Source organism: Channa argus, chromosome 8 (assembly GCF_033026475.1).
Source record: "Channa argus isolate prfri chromosome 8, Channa argus male v1.0, whole genome shotgun sequence".
Lineage (NCBI taxonomy): Eukaryota > Metazoa > Chordata > Actinopteri > Anabantiformes > Channidae > Channa > Channa argus.
In genome coordinates, this window is record NC_090204.1 from 16,029,810 (window position 1) to 16,049,674 (window position 19,865).

Genomic DNA, 19,865 nt, shown 5'->3' on the forward strand with positions numbered 1-19,865 from the left:
CTCATAATTACACAACATATAACTCATTACACTCTATTTCCTTTCAACACGTTTTCTCCTTCAGACCCCTAACGCAAAGCAGCCAATGGTGCTTAAGTGAGTAATTGTCCTTCATTTACATTTTGCATTTACTTTTTGTTGCCATTTCATAGGCACTTCTGTGCACAGCGGAAACTGAGTAAAAAATCTGCATTTGTGATTTTCTAAGATGTTCAGGTCATTAAGGTGGACTCTTACATTTAGTGCAGTACCAAGTTCAACAGTACGATGAATGAAAGACTGTTTTTAAAACAATAATAGTAATCATGTCAATTTATAATCTAATTAAGAATTATTGCCTTATTCCAAGATACTTAAGTAATACTATTTATCTTATTTTCCTTCACAGGCAGAATATTGTAATACAGTCCATAAAATAAGTATAAACACTTCTTTATAAAACCTCTCTTATATTTAATATATTACAAAAAGTTTATTTCTAGAAAAATGTGTACCTGAACACTTTAGTGCAGCCATTAAGTTTGAATATGGCCCAAAGTGTTATGCCATCTTTATTAAGAGCTAATCGTGAACCCTAAATGTCACAGGTTTGATCATTAAAAATGTGTGTCTGGACTGAAGCACGCATCAACAGCTATCAGTAACAGCCTCAAACCCCTCCCTGTCTGAAACCTCCTCTTTGTATCTGTGCAGGAGCAGCAACTAAGTATCTAAAAATGAAAATGACACGAAAACAGCGCATGCTCTGCAGAGATGATCCACAGTGGAGGCAGATGGATGATCAGAGAATGGGGATGTGAGCAGGGAGCTCCTACGCCTTATGGATCAGCATCTAGTGGGTAGCAGGTACCCCCCTCCTCCTCCCCAAGAAAAAAAGCTACGTTCACTCTGGAGGAAGAGTAGGCGGATATAAGACTGCAGCCGTGTCCTTTGATGAAGACAGGAATCACAGGTTAGCAGTAATAAAGAAATATCTTTGTCTTCGTAAAGACAAAAAGCCACTTGGTCTTTAACTGTGCTGTTGATGGGGGGGCATGTGATTCATGCAGGGGCTGTGGAGACTTTGTGTGAAGTTAGAAGAGACAATTAGACAGAAGAGTCACATCATGAGGACAGACATGACACTAAGGCATGAGCTGTACCTCTGAAACTCAGTGAAACATTTGGACTGGTTGAAGTAAAAGATCTGTCACAGGGACTGAACGAATGAACCGCTTAAAACTTTAGACAAAATAAGTCGAACTCCTCCAATAAAGCGGAGTAAATCCGTTTAAATCGTCCTGGCTACTGATGAGACACCTGTAACTTGTCTTGTTCCCTTTTTAGAATACAGACGCTGTTAAACTAGATAATGACGCCAGCAGGAAATGACATTTACCTGGGAAAACACCTGGGATTATTTACATTTCCACCAGTCTTAGCTGAGTGTTTTGGTCTCACAGCTTCAGATGAAGTAGACAATTGCTGTAACTACGTGTTGACACTGGACTCCATCAACACAAAACTGCCACAAAGACACTATTACTTCATTCTTAATACAACTTAATAGCACAACAGATTTAGGTGGCAGCCTCTGATTTCACACCTGCACCAGAAGCAGAAATAGAAGAAGCAGAACTTACTCCAGAGTCAGAGACGGGATCTTCAGTTTATCTCGCCTTGACTTCATTCTTGCTGAAAACTGAACCGAACTGGACTTTCCTTACAGCGCAGCACGGCTCGGTCTCACAGCCGGTTTCCAGCCACTCATCGCTGCGGTGGCTGACTAAAAATAACCCGTTTAACAGAGTATCGTATAACCAGCGGCTCAAGTGGAATCCGGAACGCAGTTACATGGAAAAACGAACAGGGCGCTCCGACAGCTTTGTGCGTTTTGCTTCTTGCCCGTCTCCAAGGCGCATCACGGAGCGACTGCCACTAAACAGAGGCAGCGACGGGTCACCGCTAACCTCCATGTGACTGGTGGAAAGGGAGGGAGGAAACGGGGGGGTCTGTTGGAGCGAGGGGTGGCTAAATCGATTTCGGTGGTGGGTGACGGTCAATCGAAGCGAGGCTGGGCGAGCACGCAGGGGAAGTTGGTGCTGGGGCTGAGATGTGATTCACAATGATTTGCACACAGAAAAAACAGAAGACAACTAGGTTTTCTGGATCCGTAGGGTTTAACACTTATTCAGGCATGTAATCATACATGTTTCTGACACGCAGCCCCCCTTTTGTAGCCCAGCAGAATGCCACACATAACCGTTTTCACCAGCGTGTTTGCTTTGTCTCCGCGCACTGAAACAAAACGAAGCAGCAGGTCGTGATGAGGCTGGGGAATACCTCCTCTGGAAACCGTGACAGCTGCCGCCGCACTGGGTGCGTTTCTCACTCTCTGCCGCGCACCGTGCAAGCGTGTGTGTATGTGAGAGAGAGAGAGAGAGAGGCACGCATACTGCGCACGAGCAGTTCGTTTTCCTCACGGGGGCAGGACGTATGTAACTTAAAATCCCATCTCTAGGCTGTGATGGGGTCCGTGCGCGCACGTGCAGATGTTTGGTCTTTGCACGTTTTTACCGGCATGTTTTGAAGTGGATTTACTAAAGCCTGTGTAGGAGTGTGTGTGTGTGAGTATGTTTTCAAGTGCGTGCTTGAAAGTCAATTCTCGCGCACTTATCCTGCATGTGGGTGTGCCAGTGTGTGTGTGTGAAAACATCCAATAACTGCGCACTTGAAAGTCAATTTGTGAGCATCCAATATGGAGCCATATCAACGACAAAAAGTTTGAGAGTACACAATTTCAAACTCTACTAAGAACAGGTTTTAAGATAAAACTTGACAAAGCCGAGTATAACAGATTATTTGAGCGTCCAAGAACAATTACGTAACTATATTTGAACCATCAGTACTGATTCTCACGCCCTCCCTGGGCCTCTAAGACCCCTCCCTCCCCTTTCCACACTAAAAGCTGGACCACAAACAATGTTTGCCCACAGGTAGGGTTAATAAGTTATAAGGACCCTCACGTGGTCTGTCCAGCAATATTTTAGCCAAAAAAGAAAGTATTATCACAATAACAACAATTTCTTTGTGTCAGCCATCTTTAAGCTGAAGTGTGCAGCTGCATTTAGACGTTCGTAATCAGTCCTCTCTGCTCTGCCCGGCCTCTTTCTTGCAGCTCTGAAACAGCTTTGCTTTGCTCTTTACACTTCAACGCCCTCTGCACAGGTAGTTGTGAAATTTCACTAAAGAATGCTACACAACGTACTAATCAAGCAGAACTAATTTTAGAAAAAACGAACATTTCTGCACTGCTGCGTGTGTTGTTCATGACTGTGCCATGAGAGGCCTGACAGCACCTCTCCCCAATAAATTATATTTCCATAAAAAAAGTTACATACTGTAGCTTTCAGGTGTCCATCCCAGGGATGCGTACATGAAACTGAATACAAGATTAACCAACTAAAATGTCCACACCACACAATTGTGATCATAGAGATGTTAATAATTTACCAACAAAAGACATCACCACAACCATCTCATTAGGTTACATTGCCTGGTTATTATGTGTGGATGTATTTGGATTCTCTATTATCTTAGCTACTAAGATGCTAACACATTCAGTTAAATGATAAGTCTCTATTTAGTGTAAGCCTTTCATCCTCAAAATAATTTATATGACAACAGCTTTGCCTTGTTAGTTACACTAACTTATATTTCTAATGATAAATGTTTTAAACTGGAAAATTAGCAGACAGATGAAGATGAATAGGAAATAAATTCTGCTCTGACAGATTGAGTAATGTTAAAAGTGTTGTTAGGACACTGTCACCTTTTGTCATTGATCTGCTTCCATAGTCCAATCTATGCATGTCGATGTGTGTGTTTGTGTGTGTTGTCACTATTTGCGCCTCAGCTTGATTTTTATACAGAATGTCTGCATCTCCAACGGCAACCAGGGACAGCAATGACACCAGTGTCTTCCTGGTTGCTAGGGAGCTGGTGCTGGTTTTCCTGGTTGCTAGGACATGAGCTTGACCCAATCAACCAACCAAACACACACACACACTGAGTCAGGCTTGTCGTCCTCCAGTACGATCTTGTGTATCAGCTTGTTTGAGGTAAAGACTCTTTAAAACAGTGTCAGATTTGTGAAACCTCTACTGTAAAAGCAGCATGATTGTTGAACTACATTTCCTATTTTTTTATAATCTGAAAAAAACAAACAAAAAAAACTAACGATGCTTAACAAAAGGCTACAATACAAAACAAAACCTATTTTAACCTCAGTATCGCGGCTTCCCACTGTACAGTGGCACTGAGAGCTCGATAAACTGCAACTTAAGAAAACATGTGCAAATTAAGGGCAGAGTGAGGTCAGTTAAGGGAAACTTAAAGTGTGATACAGAACGTGTTTTGAGGCCTTTTAGCCTTTTTTCTTTTGTTAATAGGTGTTAGACAGTATAGGAAGAACTTAATGCTTAAGACTTTTAAAACGTGAAAACGATTTTCCTTTATCAATTCAAAATTGGCCAGTAATTTAGCACAGCTGTTCTAACCAGCATGGTCCTGTATGTCTGGTCTTGTTTTCTCTTTTTGCAGATTTGTTCCGAATTCTGTGACTGTGTTGCCAAATCAGTGAAGATCTTTTCTTAATTTGCTCGTGTATTGTCTATTTGCATGTGTTTTTTTACTTTTAAGTAGCAGCATGTTCAGCTCTCAGCGCCTTTTCACCTCTGTCACAAGCCTACTAGCTTTTCTATTAGATTGTCATTTGTTGGTGTTATTGTTATCCCATGTCTATTTGCAATATAGTGCATGAATAAAAAACAGTAGGGGGTGAAATTTGCTGTAAGGTGCAACCATATTATTGTTGGGACTCTTTTTGTGGCACAGACACAACATCATTTAGTCCTTTTGGGGCCGTCTGGTATTTCAATCTTGAAAATTGAAACAAAGTAAATTGGTCCAGTATGCAGTTAAATCAGCTGATGACATAAAATACTGATCAATAGTTTATTGTGTGACCAACATAAAATGAAGTTCTCAAGCATCATAATATGCTTAAATAAAAAAGAAATAAATTTATTGCCTTTGATGGTGAACATACCTGTTGAATTTCATGAGGACTGTATAGTGGTAGTGGTGGGGGTTCCCGTTCCCTATTGCTTGGTAATTGTTTTGTTTGAACAGCATTTAGTAGGAGAGTGGGTTTCTCAGTTACCATAGCAATAAGGGCTTTCCTGCTCTCCCTTCCATCAGACTATGTGCTTTCTCCCATCTCTGCTGTGTGCGATGAAGCTTAGCTAAGTGCCATTTCAAATGGGAGCCAACACAGAATTCAGACTGTTTTAATCCATCAACAGTGAACTGCACTGCTTTAACATTACATCATGCTTTGTTTTTTCTTCTGTCCTTTATGTAAAACATAAAGAACAAACAGTGTCATCGTATATTGCACATAGTACAACCTATATGATAATATATGGAGTACATGGTTATAATCAGGTATAATAGAAAAACCTATTGACCTGTGTGGAGACATAATATGGATGTTACATCATCCTAAAAAGGGCTAAACGATGTTTCTGTAAAGGCTTGTTAGCTCATCTTTCCAAAGAGACTTTCCAAAGAGAGATTTCTGAAACATTACAGCCTGCAGATTTCAGCTCACAGACATCCAAAGTCTCACCCAGATAGTGAAAACAAGCAGGAATCACTACACCAAAACCTGTGGAGTGTGAGGTGACACATTGTTGCTGCATGACAGGAGAGGAAACAACAGTTTTTAAGTCATGGATGCATCAGTTAATTAAAGCTAATCATATGCAGTTTATGCAAATCAAATATCAGGTCCAAGTGTACTTTTCAAATCCTATTGAACATACTCAAAATAGATACACAAGGCAATCCAACAGCATGCCCAATGTATTTTCCATTAATTGTCACCAGCCTCTGAAGACATGTTGTTTACACTCGTTGGTTTATCTCATCCACTGACAGGTTAATCTGTGTCTTCACGGCCATATGACTGAGAATCCAATTTGAAAAGCACGGCCAAGTAAATGTATCAACAATGACAAATACACACAGTCAATTACATGTGCTTTCCCCCAATTACTTCAAAGCTATGCACACGTCCTGAAGCTTGATTTCTTCATCGGCTCTCATTAAAAAAACATCTGTAACATATTGTGTTATGTATTTGCAGCAAGCACATTTCTATGATGCAGGTTATTAAAACAGATGGATGCTGCATCAGGATAAAATAACAAGATAAAAACCTGACTCTATGACCAAATTGTAAATTGCAAAGGAAAAAACACTTTCCACTGTAATACAATTCAAGGTATACAAAAAAGGTTGTCTTGTTGTTGCTGTATAGAAGTAAAAACCGTGTATAACAGGATGATAGATGTTCAAAGGAAATAATTTCATGAGCTGTGATGCAGGAAATTAAATAACATCACTGGGGAAGTGAGTGGCAAAACAGTGAGAGCATGTATAGTTGCATTAGCGTGTGTTTCTGCATGACTCTGTGAATGTGAGGGAGAAAAAAGGGAGGTGTGTGTGTGTGTGTGTGTGTGTGTCTGAGTAAAAGATCACCTGTCTGAGGCTTTGCAAGTTATTTACATCATTTAGTATAATTCAGTCCACAAGATGGCGGAAAAATACAATGATGAAAGTTGAATAATCACATAGCAGGCAGGAGCAGCTCTTTTTGTTCATAGCCACTCTGATTTAACACACTGGCCCATGATACATTCATGTGGTCCTCTGTAGTAATACATCATAGCAAATACGCAAATAAAATTTATTTTGAGGTCCATTTAAATAGTTTAAGCCAAGTTTAGTCCTCACACTATTGCCTTAAATTTGATACCTTGTAGAATGTAATGATAGTTTTAGATGTAAATGGCTCATGCCAACTTACTGTATGTATCAAACGAAAAGGCAAGAATTCCCAGAATGGTCTGTAATATATAAAAACACAGTGATCACTTGGTAAAAAAGAAGCAAAGTATGGGTATTACATCAGAACCATGTGGAAATCATTTACAGCTTAATGATAATACACCTAACGTACGAGAAAATGGGGGAAAACTTCATCTTGAGTGTTCAGAGGAGATAAGTATTATGGCCCATCCCTGTTGATTGGCTGATAATTTGAGCTACATGCATTCAGCCCAGGGGCAGAGAGCTGCACTCTAAAAATTGTATTTGAGCAACTGTTGGTCTAACTTAGGTGAGGCTTTAGTGACTATTGTGCAGTTTTGTGGTTTCTATCAACTCAAAACCCCCATTTGTTCCATTAACCTGACATTACCATTTCAGTGGAAGTGCTTCAATTGATTTTTCCATAACAGGTGTCATGACGTCTTTGTCATTTCAAACGTTTTCTACTGCCTCTCATCTGCCATTTTCTTCTGCAGTGGAGATCGCAGAAATGTGGAGAGAAAGGTTCTCCTCCCTGGCTCAATGAGCACACCGGTGGTGGACTGAGGTAAACAATGAATGGAGAGAGGGAGCGCAGACTGTGAGAGAAAAGCAGCTAATTATAAAGTTTTAGAAGATTTATTTAAAAACAGTGCTTGTGTGGATAAGAGAGGGAATCCCCCAGTTTAAAAGCCGTACACCTAATTGCGTACTAGAGAGCTGTGTTGTTTTTAACTGTTGGCTGCTGTGCAATTTATAGAGGGAGCAGGTGAAGTTCAGCAGAAATGAGCAAAGATTAGTTAAAATGAAGTGAGTTGAAAAGGATGAAGAGTGGAAAGGCAGTTGGTCCTGATGACATACATGTGGAGGTATGGAAGTGTCTAGGGCAGGTGGCAGTAGAGTTTTTGACTAGTTTGTTTACCAAAGAGGGGAGCTGTGGAGGTCTGGAGCGGCAGAGAAGTAGGTTAGAGTGGTGCAGGACATGTATGAGAGCTGTACGACCATGGTGGGATGTGCTGTAGGTGTGACATATCAAATTGTGTGGGTATTATCAAAAAACATATTTTGTTTCACTTTTGAAATGCCATAGAAAATCATGGAACATCTGAACAGCACAAGACAAAATTCAGAAACGGCATGGCTACAAATCTGGTTTTGGTAGCACTTTTCTGTGGATGGAAGGATTTGTTGGAGTCGGACCAATATTGTGTATGTAGAATATTAAAGAGGATACTTTTCCTGGATCCCTTATTCTTTAAACTGAACCAAGAGACACAGTTTCTTAAAGTACAGTATGAAATCTACATCAATGCTGTGCTAAAGTTTTTGGCTGGTGACTTCTCAATTAACTGTTTCATAGTCTCTTAAGATTTTATTGAGGTTGAATGTGTTTCAGAAAAAATGTAAATCTAATTTGAAAATAATTGATTAAATTGTTTGTTACTCTTTGAAGTAATATAATTAAGCTGTTCCAACTTTTCTTTTCTTAGGTTTAGGTAACCAAAATATTTATTCCTAAGGAAAATTATATAATTAGGGTTTTCAAGCTAAACATTCCAGTTATGAACAAGCAGTACATACATTTTGGGTAAAGCAAATAATTAATTTGGGAAAATGGGCAATTTTAAGTTAACTTGTAGATAAATTGATTTGGAGTAAAGCAAATCATTAAATGATATCGGAAGTTAATGAGTCAGGTTTATCAAAATTGTAAATTAATTTGAAAAAACTTAAAATACTTTGTTACCCATTGAATTACTTTGTAATGCAGGTGAAACAGATGTGTATGTGCCATGTGTATATGGTTTTTGACTTCTTTGACCCTTTTATGCTATAGGTCATGGAACACTTCTCCATCACAGACCACCTTGACACCCTGCTGCAAGACAGGTTTGATCATTACAGGCTCTGCTAAAGATCATCATCACCTCACCATGACCATAGCTGAAGCTGAGACAGGCTGCCATTAAAGAATTAGCCTAGATGAAGATCAACTACTATGTCAGGTCATGTCTGCCTCACTTGGACCAACAAGTGGCGCTAGAACATACTGTGAAAATGACAGCCGACACTCTTGCCTGAGAGGAAAGGAGAGCAGACGACCTGGGACTCTTACAAACAGTAAACAAATCAGTTTTAGCTCAGCATTTTATGGTATAGAAGTCGTGGGCTACTTTTCAAAACATGGTCTTCCATCTGTGACTGACAGATGGTGCTTTACTTTACAGAAAATTTTGTGCCCCCCACAGCTGAGTCATCTGAATCATCATTTTGTGGTTTGGGCAACAGCGTCTTCTTCTGTGCAAATTCACACTGAGCTTACTGCACAGTAGTGAATCTGTAGGATGACTGAGACCTGACGCTGCAAGGTAATGACCAGCTCCATTAACCACTGAAACCAAATGTCCAACCAACATCCCCAACCCATACCACACACTGACACTATTTTGTCCTAATTCATGAAATTGTTACTTCAAACCCCCCAACTTCCTCAGCTGTGGTTAAAGTGTTAGTTTGTGTGGTGTATGTGTTTGACTCTGAACACACACAGAGTGTGTGTTCAGAGTCTGATTTTTACTAATAAATCCAGTATAGCAGTCATATCTGAATGGAAATATTACCAGACCTGCCAAGCTGTACATATTTTGCATAGCATGCATTCTGATATTAAAAAACACAAGCATGATTTGCCCTAATTAATGAATTCTAAGGTATTTCCTATGTTTAAGCTGAGACATAGGTATGTGTTTCACTTCATAAACCTTTATTTTTTTCTTTTTGTACCTCAGAATCTATTTATAAGCTGTAAGAAACTTCCAGCAAAAGGTCTGCATGTGCCCATGTGCCATTGAAACATATTATTTTCTGAAATATTGATTGCACTCATTCAGTGGTACTGAACTTTCTATTACTGTCTAAATAGGCCACAAAAGTCAGTTGTGGTTCATTTATTGTAAATTCAAATGTTACACAGTAAATAATGTATTGCTACAGGTCTGTTCAGACCTGTGTGCTAATGTGTGTGTAGTGTTTTCATGTAGGATCAACCCTGAACAACTGTACACTGCGCTGTCTGTAATGGCAGAAATGCAAACAAACCACTAAATCTTAAACTATGTTGGTGTTTGACACCTGGCATCTAAAAATGATTAATCCTCCTCCACAAATGAGGCTGACACGTTGTTTTTAGTACATTTGTAGTCATGTTTTGTCCCTATGGTTTTGTTTTGCATCTTCATTTAGTCATCTTTTTTTACAGTTTAAGATCATGTTGTGGCTCTTTTTGGTAATTTTTCAATGCCTATAGTCATTTTGGTCTCTATTTGTTATTTTTCAACCGTGATATTGTTGCGTCTTCTTGGGGTTTTTTTTTTTTTTAGACCACCTGTGACGTATGCGAATTAAATAACATAAAACATGTTGCACCAAAGACCAGTTGCTGTTTTTCAAGTTTTCAAAAATATGTTTTGAAGTACTTTCATTAATGACAAATGTGAAATCACTTGATTTGAACAACACTATTATAAATTTGCTCATAACAAAACATTCAGATTGTTATCTCAGAACAGCTGCTGACAGAACTGAACCGAGTCTAAAAACAGGAACAATATGGGGTTTTTCTAAACTTAACTAAACTTTTAAGAAAAACAGGTGCAGCCAAATTAAAGAACAGTTTAATGGCACCAACTTGTACATCCAACAAAGATACACTGTTCTAGTAAAGATTCAGTCCTGAGTTTCTATTCCTATGATGAACTTAGAGAGTGTTTTCTTTGAGTAAGAATGTCTGTATATTCTCCTCTACTACGTGGAGGAAACAATTTGCTCTTCCTGAATTTACAGATCTCATGTGAGTGACAACCTCTTAAGATGAGCTCCTCACAGTTTAAACCACATGTCCATGAAACTCTTTGAAGTCATGTGATGCTGTTAGTATATCAGAGTTTCTGCCAGTTCCTGTCTAGTTTCCTCCTGGCAGGCACAAAAACGAATTGAAACAATAAAGCTGAAGGATTTAACACGCAAAGCTGGCTCATTAAAATCAGTAGAATCAAAGATTTAAGGGCCATCTCACCGGGCCTGCAAAGGACACATTTCTTTTATCATGGTTGACATCGTATTCAAGCCTCTGGGGTTAGTTTTGATCGCCACAGCTCACATGGCATTCAACGGTAAGCTGTTTTCTTCGTGACTGATATTTTATGCTACTGACAACTGAGTGGGTTTTGTGAGGTTTCATCTGCTAAAAGTTAATTGTTTTTGCACATTTTTTGTCTTTCTCTTTCGTGCTTTTTACTTCTTATTGCCTGCTTCATGGTATTATTTTGCAAATGATACGTCGATCGCTTCGTTATACTGTAATTAAAGTGTTACGTGTATTAGACACAGTTTTAGCCTCCATCAGGGCTATCTGCGCTATTATTTTGATATTGGTGTCTTTTGTTAGAGGCCTGCAATGGACAAATGATAAGTGTCACATATAGTAATATGTATTGCCCTATATCTTCCTAGTTCCAGCTTGTGTTTGAAAAAATCAAGACCTTGAACATTCCATTTTAACCTTGTAAAATGTTATATAATACAGTATTTCAGTTAAAGCTCACTAAGACATTTGCATGTATTAAAACAAGAATCAAAAAACGTAGGCTATTCTATAATGAAAGACAAACACATTGTGAACACGCTAGTTTAACACAACATGCTAATAACCCAAGCCATATTTTTACAAGTTAGGAATGAAGATTTAAAGGTTTTAGGTTGGACAGTAAATTGTCCAACCGAAAAGCTGACGCTTTCATTTTAGCCCCCCAGATAATCTAGGCCTTCATAATACATATTAATGCAATAATGCACTTTTCTGTCAAATGCTCTTGGTAGGATGCAGGGAATGCAAAATGCATGCTGTCGGTTTTTGACACTTTATTTCAATACATTGCATACATTATGTATTTGCTGGCTACTGTATCAGTACATCTTGGATACTATTAGCTGAATTCAGTATGTATCATGATATAGCCAAATATGCATAGTGTTTATTGTTAATATGTGATTAGATTTATTTTTTATTCTTTCATTGAAGATGTAATTCAAAGATAATTTAATCACATTGAATAACCTGAGATAGCGGAAACTGACACGGTGCTAAGCTAAAAATACATTAGCTTTAGCAAGAGATTAGCAAAGCTTTAAGTCTTTAGCTTCTTTTGATTCACAGGATAACAGATTGAATTACCATGTTCTTTATAAAAAGTCATATCTTTAAAGTAGAAATCGCTGCGAAGAATAGTAGTATTTACTCTTGCTTAGCTTGGTTTTATGCCCAGAGCTGCACTTTGTTTTTACTGGGGAAAGTAATCCTCCCACTTATACATCTAATGTTGTGTGTTGATGCAGGTCCCAGCAAAGCAGAGGTCACAGGGACCAGGGACATCACCGGGATCCTCGGCAGCAACATTACCCTTATATTTACCTTTATAAACGCTGTCGTTCGTCCTAACAGTTACATTGCTGTTTATACACACGGACATAAAAAGATTGCTGAGTGCAAAATTTGCTCAGGAAAAGGTTCGTTTGAAATTGACCCTAAAAATGGTTCTGTGTCGTACCACATTGCAAATCTTAAACAAAATGATAGTGAAACCTATTGGGCCAGTTTGTTTGGCTCAACCCCCCCTAAAGAAAGTAACAAGGTGCGGCTATATGTCCGAGAGGAGAAGACAAGCACCACAGGTAAGGCCACATTGTATAATCATTGGCTACAACCAAGAATTTAGAATTAATGAAGCGAAATTTATCTCTTCTCTTAAGTCTTCACAGTGTAGCATTAGAAGAATAACCTTATTCTGTGTTTAGATACATAAACATAAAATGTATTTTAAATGATATTATTCAACTCTCTTTATTTATTTTATTTTGTTTATTTCAGTTTTTCCATTAACCCATGGTCCACCACCTTTACGTGCAATGTAAACAGAAAACGGGCCTTTAACAACTAATTTCTTTAACTGCCGGTTAAATGTTTGTGTCTTCCTATTAAAATATTAGCTGAATAGACACTGTAATTACACCAAATGTTTTTCATTAGGCTTGGATGTAATTCTGGTCCTTGTGATTAATTATTGCCTTCACACAACTTTCTGTAGACACTGAAAAATGATCATCTTACTGCATAGATGTGAGTGTTTTCAGATTTTCCTTTTTAACTCCTACAGTTCCTCCAATGCTGACTAACGACACAATTGCCGAAAACAATGGAAGTTCCAGTTCCTATTCCTTCCACATCGTCACTGTCCTTGTGGTTTCACCTGTAGTGCTGCTGGCTGCACTACTTCCTTGGTTGATCTGGTGTCTCTTGAGAACCAAAGGTAGGAAATCTTCCTGTGCAAAATGTTGGCTATCATGCATAATGATAGCTAAGGGTTCTCAGGGCTATTAGGTTTTACCTTTTGTCAAAATTTGACTCTTGAGATTGACTTGTACTACATTAGCCATTGGTTGCTTGTAAATTGTAAAGTGTCTGCTGCTTTCTCAGTACATTTTGTAGTTTAACTTGATGTTCCAGGAAATTGAAAATCAAAGTAGGATGTTTGTTGCTACTGGGACTCTTTCAAAGCCAGGTATAGCTATTTAAGGCTACAGTGAGCAGACTTTTGTACGTAGCCTAAGTGAACAAAGTAGGCATGCAGAGGATTATTATCACTCTGTGGAAAAAATGTGCAGTTGTGTGGTTAGATGCTCAAAAATGCAAACCAGATTGCAGTTTCACATCCTTTTTATACAAGTGATGATTCACAGCTTTTGAAAAGAAGTCCTCCCTCAGAGTCTGCAGTTGTGCCTACTATCACTGGTGGATGAGTGGAAATAATTGCTTGCATTATTTGTTCACTATTGTGTGTGCTTTCACTTCAGAGATAACCCCTCTGGCCTACTTTGAGTGGGAACATTGCTGCTTTGAAATATTTTGTCAGCCCCTATGACCACAGAAACCACATTTCATGATTTCCCGTATGTGTACACAAATGCAGGCTTTTGCTGACTGTGCGCTACAGTATCATTTCATGTTAACCTGGTCCAACCGTTGTCCATAGACAGCAAACTGACAGGGGCTGAAGATTGTATGTACTTTCCTACACTTTACCCCTAATCTAGTTGCATATCCATGTGATTTAGAATAATTGTTGTTCTAAGTGGTGTAGCTGTGTGTGTATATATTAATTTACATATACATAATTTGATAAGCCTCTGTCCAAATGACCCCAAAAATGTATTGTTGCTGTTTATTGTATTGTATTTTTGTAAATGGTTATTACTGGTAATCATTTAAAACAAGGACTAATAATATACATTAATACACCAAATGTTTACATTTACAACAAGATGAGTACTATTCCCTCATATGTGGATTAGCTTTTCATCAAAGAACATCAAAGAAAATATTTTTTGCGCAATTCTCAATCTTTTCTGATTATGATTTAACAGGGAAAATTCATAATACTTGCTCATTAAATCGGGGCACCCAATGTATGTAATATACCTGTATTACAGGTAGCTTATATGCACATGCAGACGTGTTCTGGAAATGTGGAGTCAAGAAAGGGTTAGTATAGCTTTGCATAAAGACTGGTAGCAGGAGGCTGTGCTTTGTCCAAAGGCTCACTAATGCACTAGGCTACCTTGTATTTTGTTTGTGTAACTGTGAATGTGAAGTTGCTGGATGAGCTACAGTTTATCTGTTCACCCAATACTGCTGGGCAGAGTGTCCAGAGTTGTACAGTTGCAGGCGGCATTAGTTCACCAGCGTTTTTCCCACACAAATGTGTTTAACTTCAGTCATCTTCTAATCGTGTTATCAGTAATCCCCATACAACCGGTAAAACCAACACACCTTTACTTACAAATAGTTTCTGTCAGTTACAACATCAGTTCCTCTGTGCCGTAGACCTCAGTTGGTGTCCAAAAACAAATGATTTTCACCACATGTTTTGAAATAAAGAAACATGCCACCCTTGCCATGCCACCCATTCCTCCTGGCTACTAGTCAAAGTGTCCCTGGGACACTGAACCCCCAAGTTGTAATTGTATTCAGAGCAAAAGCAACTTTGCTGCTTATGCCACGATAAATAATGTGAACTGATTAAATCTGTAGATTATGTTCAGGTTTTGGGTTTTTGTCATTTATTTCATTTTAATTTCAGAAAACTGCACTGGTAAAGCAAAAAAAATGCCAAGAAAGTAGTATAGATTTATATAGAAAAAGTTATATGGTGCAGAAATGTGAATAAAAATCAACATTTTAGTCAATCCTGCAATGCAGGATTTCGAAGTGAACTAAGTTAAGCTGCAGGTTGTCTTTTGCTTTCGCCAGCTGTTAGAGGTTCAGTGATTGGATGTTTCTTTCTGTAATGCACCTTGATACTCACATACACAGGTTTGTTCCTTCAACCTTTTTTTTAAATCAAAGAACCAGATATTTTCAGTTTAGTTCTCAGTCTTTTCCAATGATTGTGAAGCTGGGAGAGTTTTATCTGTAGTATCATCTGAGTCTCAATTATCGTTGATACTTGGAGGGCTTCAATGATACTTGGTCATTGATGAATTCAAATCCACATGTCATGTGCTAAAGTTAATTTCCTAAGTGACTGACTTCATTATTCACTTGTTTCTCACACAGACGAACAACAACAATCATCACCACGACAAAACTCTAATCCGACGATACAGGTAAGAGTGTGCTCATCTTCTCTCACCTGTAAAGATCTACAGTACAAAGTAAATATTTAAAACATCAGCAGGAAGTCTTCAGTGTCGCTAATTGTCATTGCAGGAAACAGTTGAGTGCAACAGTGTACCTCCACCCTCGCTGATCTACAGTGTACTGGACTTCCCAAAAAGACCTTCAACAGTTTTGGAGATTAATCAAAACGACACAGAGTATGCTGCTGTCAGCTATCTCTCAGAAAATCTGGTGCACAGTTGATTGTAAGGCCGCTGGTCTTTATTGGTTTGTGTACAGGTTTGCAAGATGACTTATATATTGTGTATATAACCTAAAACTATATTTTTCAAAAGTGTGGTAAATGCTGTTTTCATAATACAGTCATGAGCCATCCGAGCCTCTTTACCTCTGCCATAAATTGCAAAGAACGATCTGAGGGGGGAAAAGACATAGTCATAGTCACTGTTCTGCACGGGTCGTAAGTATGTAGGTTTCAGTAGTTCATGGTGGTCGTGAGATTGAAATGTTGACAGCTGCTGTGGTAGACCACAAGGCAGTATAATGTTACAGTAGCACAAACCAGCTTTTTCATTTAGTTTGGCATGATTCGCTCTTCCCATGCAGGTGGATCTGGCCATTGAACCCTTAAACGGTTATGTGGTGATTTGTGGTTTATTATTTTTGTTAATTTGAACAAATACCAGTAAAAGATCAAAGCCAGGAGTTGTACTAGAGTGCATTATAATAAGAGGTGGTTGTAATGTTCTGCCAACCCTATTTAAAATGAATGAAGTGATCCAAAACATTAGACCCAGTAATAAAATGTACTCTATTAAGACTCCACCACCCACTTTGATCAGAAAATTAAACACATAGTAGAATGATCAACTTTCTGACAGTTTCAACCTTAAAACTGGAAAATTATAACTTTGTAAAATTAGAATTCATGGCAGAGTTCCTGTAATAAATTGTTACATTAGACTGTAATGTGTACCTAATGAAGTGTACATTAATTTAAAATCTATCTAACTTAAAACAAAAGCAACCTGGGAAAACAATACAAGTTTGAAACGATTATTGTATTTACTAATTAGGGCTGACGGTGGAGTATCGACCCGATTAGTTACATCCAAAAAAACAACCAAACTGAAACACATCAGTCGGCGCAGGTTTACAGAGCTATTTGCAAAGTTCTGAGACACTATCCATACACAAGCAAAGGTCACGCCATCAAAGATAAAAATGATAGGTTTTTATTGAAATCAATTGTGGTCGAACTTAGCTTGGTGGGCGAGGGGTGTCTGGGGTGGATGTATTGCAAACAAACAAGAGTAAGAAAAGGGGGTAGATAAACTGATGGCAGGAAGTGGTGTGAATGGCAGAGAGCATTTGAGGCACGGTTCGCTCCTGAACTGCAGAATAATAATCTCAAACAAATGGGCAAAGAATAAGGGTACAATAATGCACATTTCCAGAAGTGCCCTACTTCCAAACTTAGTCCAAAAGTATAGTGAAATCAAAAAACATCCAAGGGAAGCCACACTCACATCGAGAAAGGTCAGTTTATTGGACTCCACTGTTTAAAAGAAATACTGTCCTTTTGACGGGAAAATTCAGAAGATGTTCATTCCTCCACAACACAGATAGATTATTCTTAAACCTTTTGGGAAATTTTGGACTGATTAGTCCCAAGTTGAAGACAATGGTCCCGTTACATCTGGTGTAAACCAAACACAGAATTCCACATAAAGAATTTCACCATACCTATGAGCGAGCACGGTGGGGGTAGTGCCACATTAGGGCTAGGGCAATTTGCCATGGCGACTGTGGCTTAGGAGGCAGAGCAATCATCCACCGGTTGTTGGTTGCATTCCAGGCTCCTCTTGTCACATGTCAAATTGTCCTTGAGTAAGACACTCCCCCATCATTGTGCATGTGTGTTTGTGTGTGTGTGTGTGTATGTGTGTGTGTGTTTGTGTGTGTGTGTGATTATGACTGTGAATGAGTGAATGAGAAGCAGTGTAAAGCGCTATACCAATATATACCAATATATTAGGAAAATGCTATATAAGTGCTGACCATTTATATATTGAGCAATGTGTCAAGGGTAGGAGTAAGACAACCTCACTATGACTCAAATGGAGTAAAATTAAAGTTTTTCAGTAGCGTGATCTAGCTAGTGAAAAAAAGAGGCAATCCATTTGGAAAACTTTCTGCTTCATTAAATACAGTACAATTACCCTTCAAAACTGCATTTGTATTTTGTTTTTTGATAAGGTTGAATATTTTTTCACAGCACTGTCTCATCTAGAAACTATTCAATTCCATGTTGGTCCATTATGATGAACATGGACAGAATCAAACTTTTTGTTACATTATATATATATATATATATATATATATATATATATATATACACATACACACACACACACACACACACACACATACATACATACATACATAACATACATACGTATATATACACATACATACAGGTATACCATGTACAAGTCAGGAAGTATGGTCCATGTGATGGTCCATAACCAAGTATGATGGTCACAAAAAAATGTTGAACAGTAAAACTAAAGTACCTGTATTTGTTTTTCAGTGTTTAAACCCTCACTGGCAGTTAGTGACATAAAACCAAATTAACCACCTCTCTCTTACATTTGGACACCACAGCTGTGGTAACATTTATGAGTTTATTAATATGAGGAGGAGTAAGAGCCCTACCTGCTCTCTTTGGTTTCAATTTTACTAATCTGCATCTGTAGTGTCAATGTTTTGTGTTTGACTCATCACCTTTCCTATGTTTTTTTCATTTAAAACAGAGAAACATCCGTGAAATGAAACAGGGACACGGTGAAATTTTATTTGTCGATAAAGATCTATTACCACCTCACTGTACTGTATAATCACAAGTCTCAGACGTGATTTTTCCATCTAGTGACAGTTTGACACTGTGACGCCTGTTTTACACACACATCTATCTGACACTATCTCACTGCCATTTTCCACTGCATGGTTTCTGAAGTTCTCTTTTGTAGGTGCTTTGATATTTTTCAGTTGATGTTTCAGAAAAAGTATTGATTTAGTTCTCATCGTCATTTCTTGTTATGTGTTGACGTTGTTATGTGTTACAAGGAGACAAGTACAACCAGCACATATCTGAGTGGCAGAAAAAACTAAACTGTTTTAATGATGGCATGTTGATTGTAACTGTTGATTGTAAGGAAAACAACTAAGCCACTCAATGATGACAGTGGTTTTTACATTTGATGGTCGCAGACTCTCACAATCAAACGCAAAAACACAGACTGAAGATTTCTGTCTATTCTGAAACTTTGTTAAAATGAAGTACCACAATCATAACCTGAAATGTATCAAGCTACCAAGTGTCCTGGCAGCCATTTGTTTTTGTTAACTTTTTATGAAAATGCACACATTATTTTGGGAGCAAATGTCAAAATAAACAAAATTTTTTGGCATGTCTAAAGAAGGTGTTTGTTTATGTGTGTTGGATGTATAAGCCTCATGTACTGTAAGTAACAGAATACTGTTTGTTTTGCGTGCAGTAGTGCAGGTTCTGAATAAAATAGCTGCTGATTCCACATTTGCCTTCATTGGCATGTGCCCCGGTTTTTGTTCTTCTTTAACGTATTTTCTGTCATTATTTAAGCATTATTTTAGCAAAATATGAAACAATTGTAATGTTCAGTTCACCCTTAGGGGGTTAACCAGTTTAAGTGGCGCCAATGTTGCTATCTCGTCCCCGACGCCTTCGGCTAATATAATCATGCATGCAGCACTGAGCCACCACACTTACAACAAACAAGCTCATTCTCACATAGAAGTTAATTGTAATGCCTCAGCAGGGCTGGCCCAAGCACTAACAACCGCACATTTGTTTTTGTGTGTGGCCTACTTGATGTTAATTTCTTTGCACACAGGGTCCCAGATGTAGATGCTAGCTCAGCATTAGACAGGATGACAACCTGACAGATGTGAAAACTGCAAAGATAGATTTCTGACTTTCGAGCCCCCAAAACCACTAAAGGCAGTCTTGTAGCTATACCACAGCGTGGCTTGTGGCAAAGTAGCTTACATTGGTAGAGCTGCATTACTTCTGACACTTTTGTATTAAGATTTCAACTAGTATTGCGGAAACCTTTAATGCTAAAACTGAACATCCCATACAAGATAAAGGACTTGGTAAAGGACTTGCCAGCCA

At 38.4% G+C, this 19,865-nt stretch overlaps 2 protein-coding genes across 11 annotated transcripts in view; one reads left to right on the forward strand and one right to left on the reverse strand.

The window, feature by feature from the left end:
• Window positions 1-1,982, reverse strand: part of mast3b (microtubule associated serine/threonine kinase 3b) — a 32,853-nt gene extending 30,871 nt beyond the window's left edge. For all 6 annotated transcript variants that reach the window (XM_067512584.1, XM_067512583.1, XM_067512577.1 and 3 more), the window contains exon 1: window positions 1,623-1,982. In XM_067512584.1, the coding sequence (XP_067368685.1) occupies window positions 1,623-1,669 (47 nt within the window). In that variant the 5' untranslated portion in view covers window positions 1,670-1,982. The remainder of the gene's footprint in view (window positions 1-1,622) is intronic.
• On the forward strand, window positions 13-19,263 carry LOC137131394 (uncharacterized). 5 transcript variants are annotated; one of them, XM_067512587.1, is made up of 8 exons: window positions 15-96; window positions 694-952; window positions 7,413-7,483; window positions 8,753-11,087; window positions 12,310-12,645; window positions 13,128-13,280; window positions 15,587-15,636; window positions 15,740-19,263. In XM_067512587.1, exons 4-8 carry the CDS (start codon window positions 11,021-11,023, stop codon window positions 15,890-15,892), a joined length of 759 nt encoding a protein of 252 aa, XP_067368688.1. In that variant the 5' UTR covers window positions 15-96; window positions 694-952; window positions 7,413-7,483; window positions 8,753-11,020; the 3' UTR covers window positions 15,893-19,263. The 5 variants fall into 5 exon arrangements, with proteins under 5 accessions (XP_067368691.1, XP_067368688.1, XP_067368686.1 ...); XM_067512585.1 differs by lacking the exon at window positions 7,413-7,483; XM_067512588.1 differs by lacking the exons at window positions 15-96; window positions 694-952 and adding an exon at window positions 2,707-7,225.
• Window positions 19,264-19,865: the final 602 nt, after the last annotated feature.

What these genes read in the sequence shown, in the direction of transcription:
- LOC137131394 (XM_067512587.1), top strand. Translation starts at nt 11,021, where the DNA reads ATGGTTGACATCGTATTCAAGCCTCTGGGGTTAGTTTTGATCGCCACA. An exon ending in GGAGAAGACAAGCACCACAG is followed by an intron (nt 12,646 to 13,127) that starts GTAAGGCCACAT and finishes TAACTCCTACAG; the next exon opens with TTCCTCCAATGCTGACTAAC. An exon ending in GTGTCTCTTGAGAACCAAAG is followed by an intron (nt 13,281 to 15,586) that starts GTAGGAAATCTT and finishes TTTCTCACACAG; the next exon opens with ACGAACAACAACAATCATCA.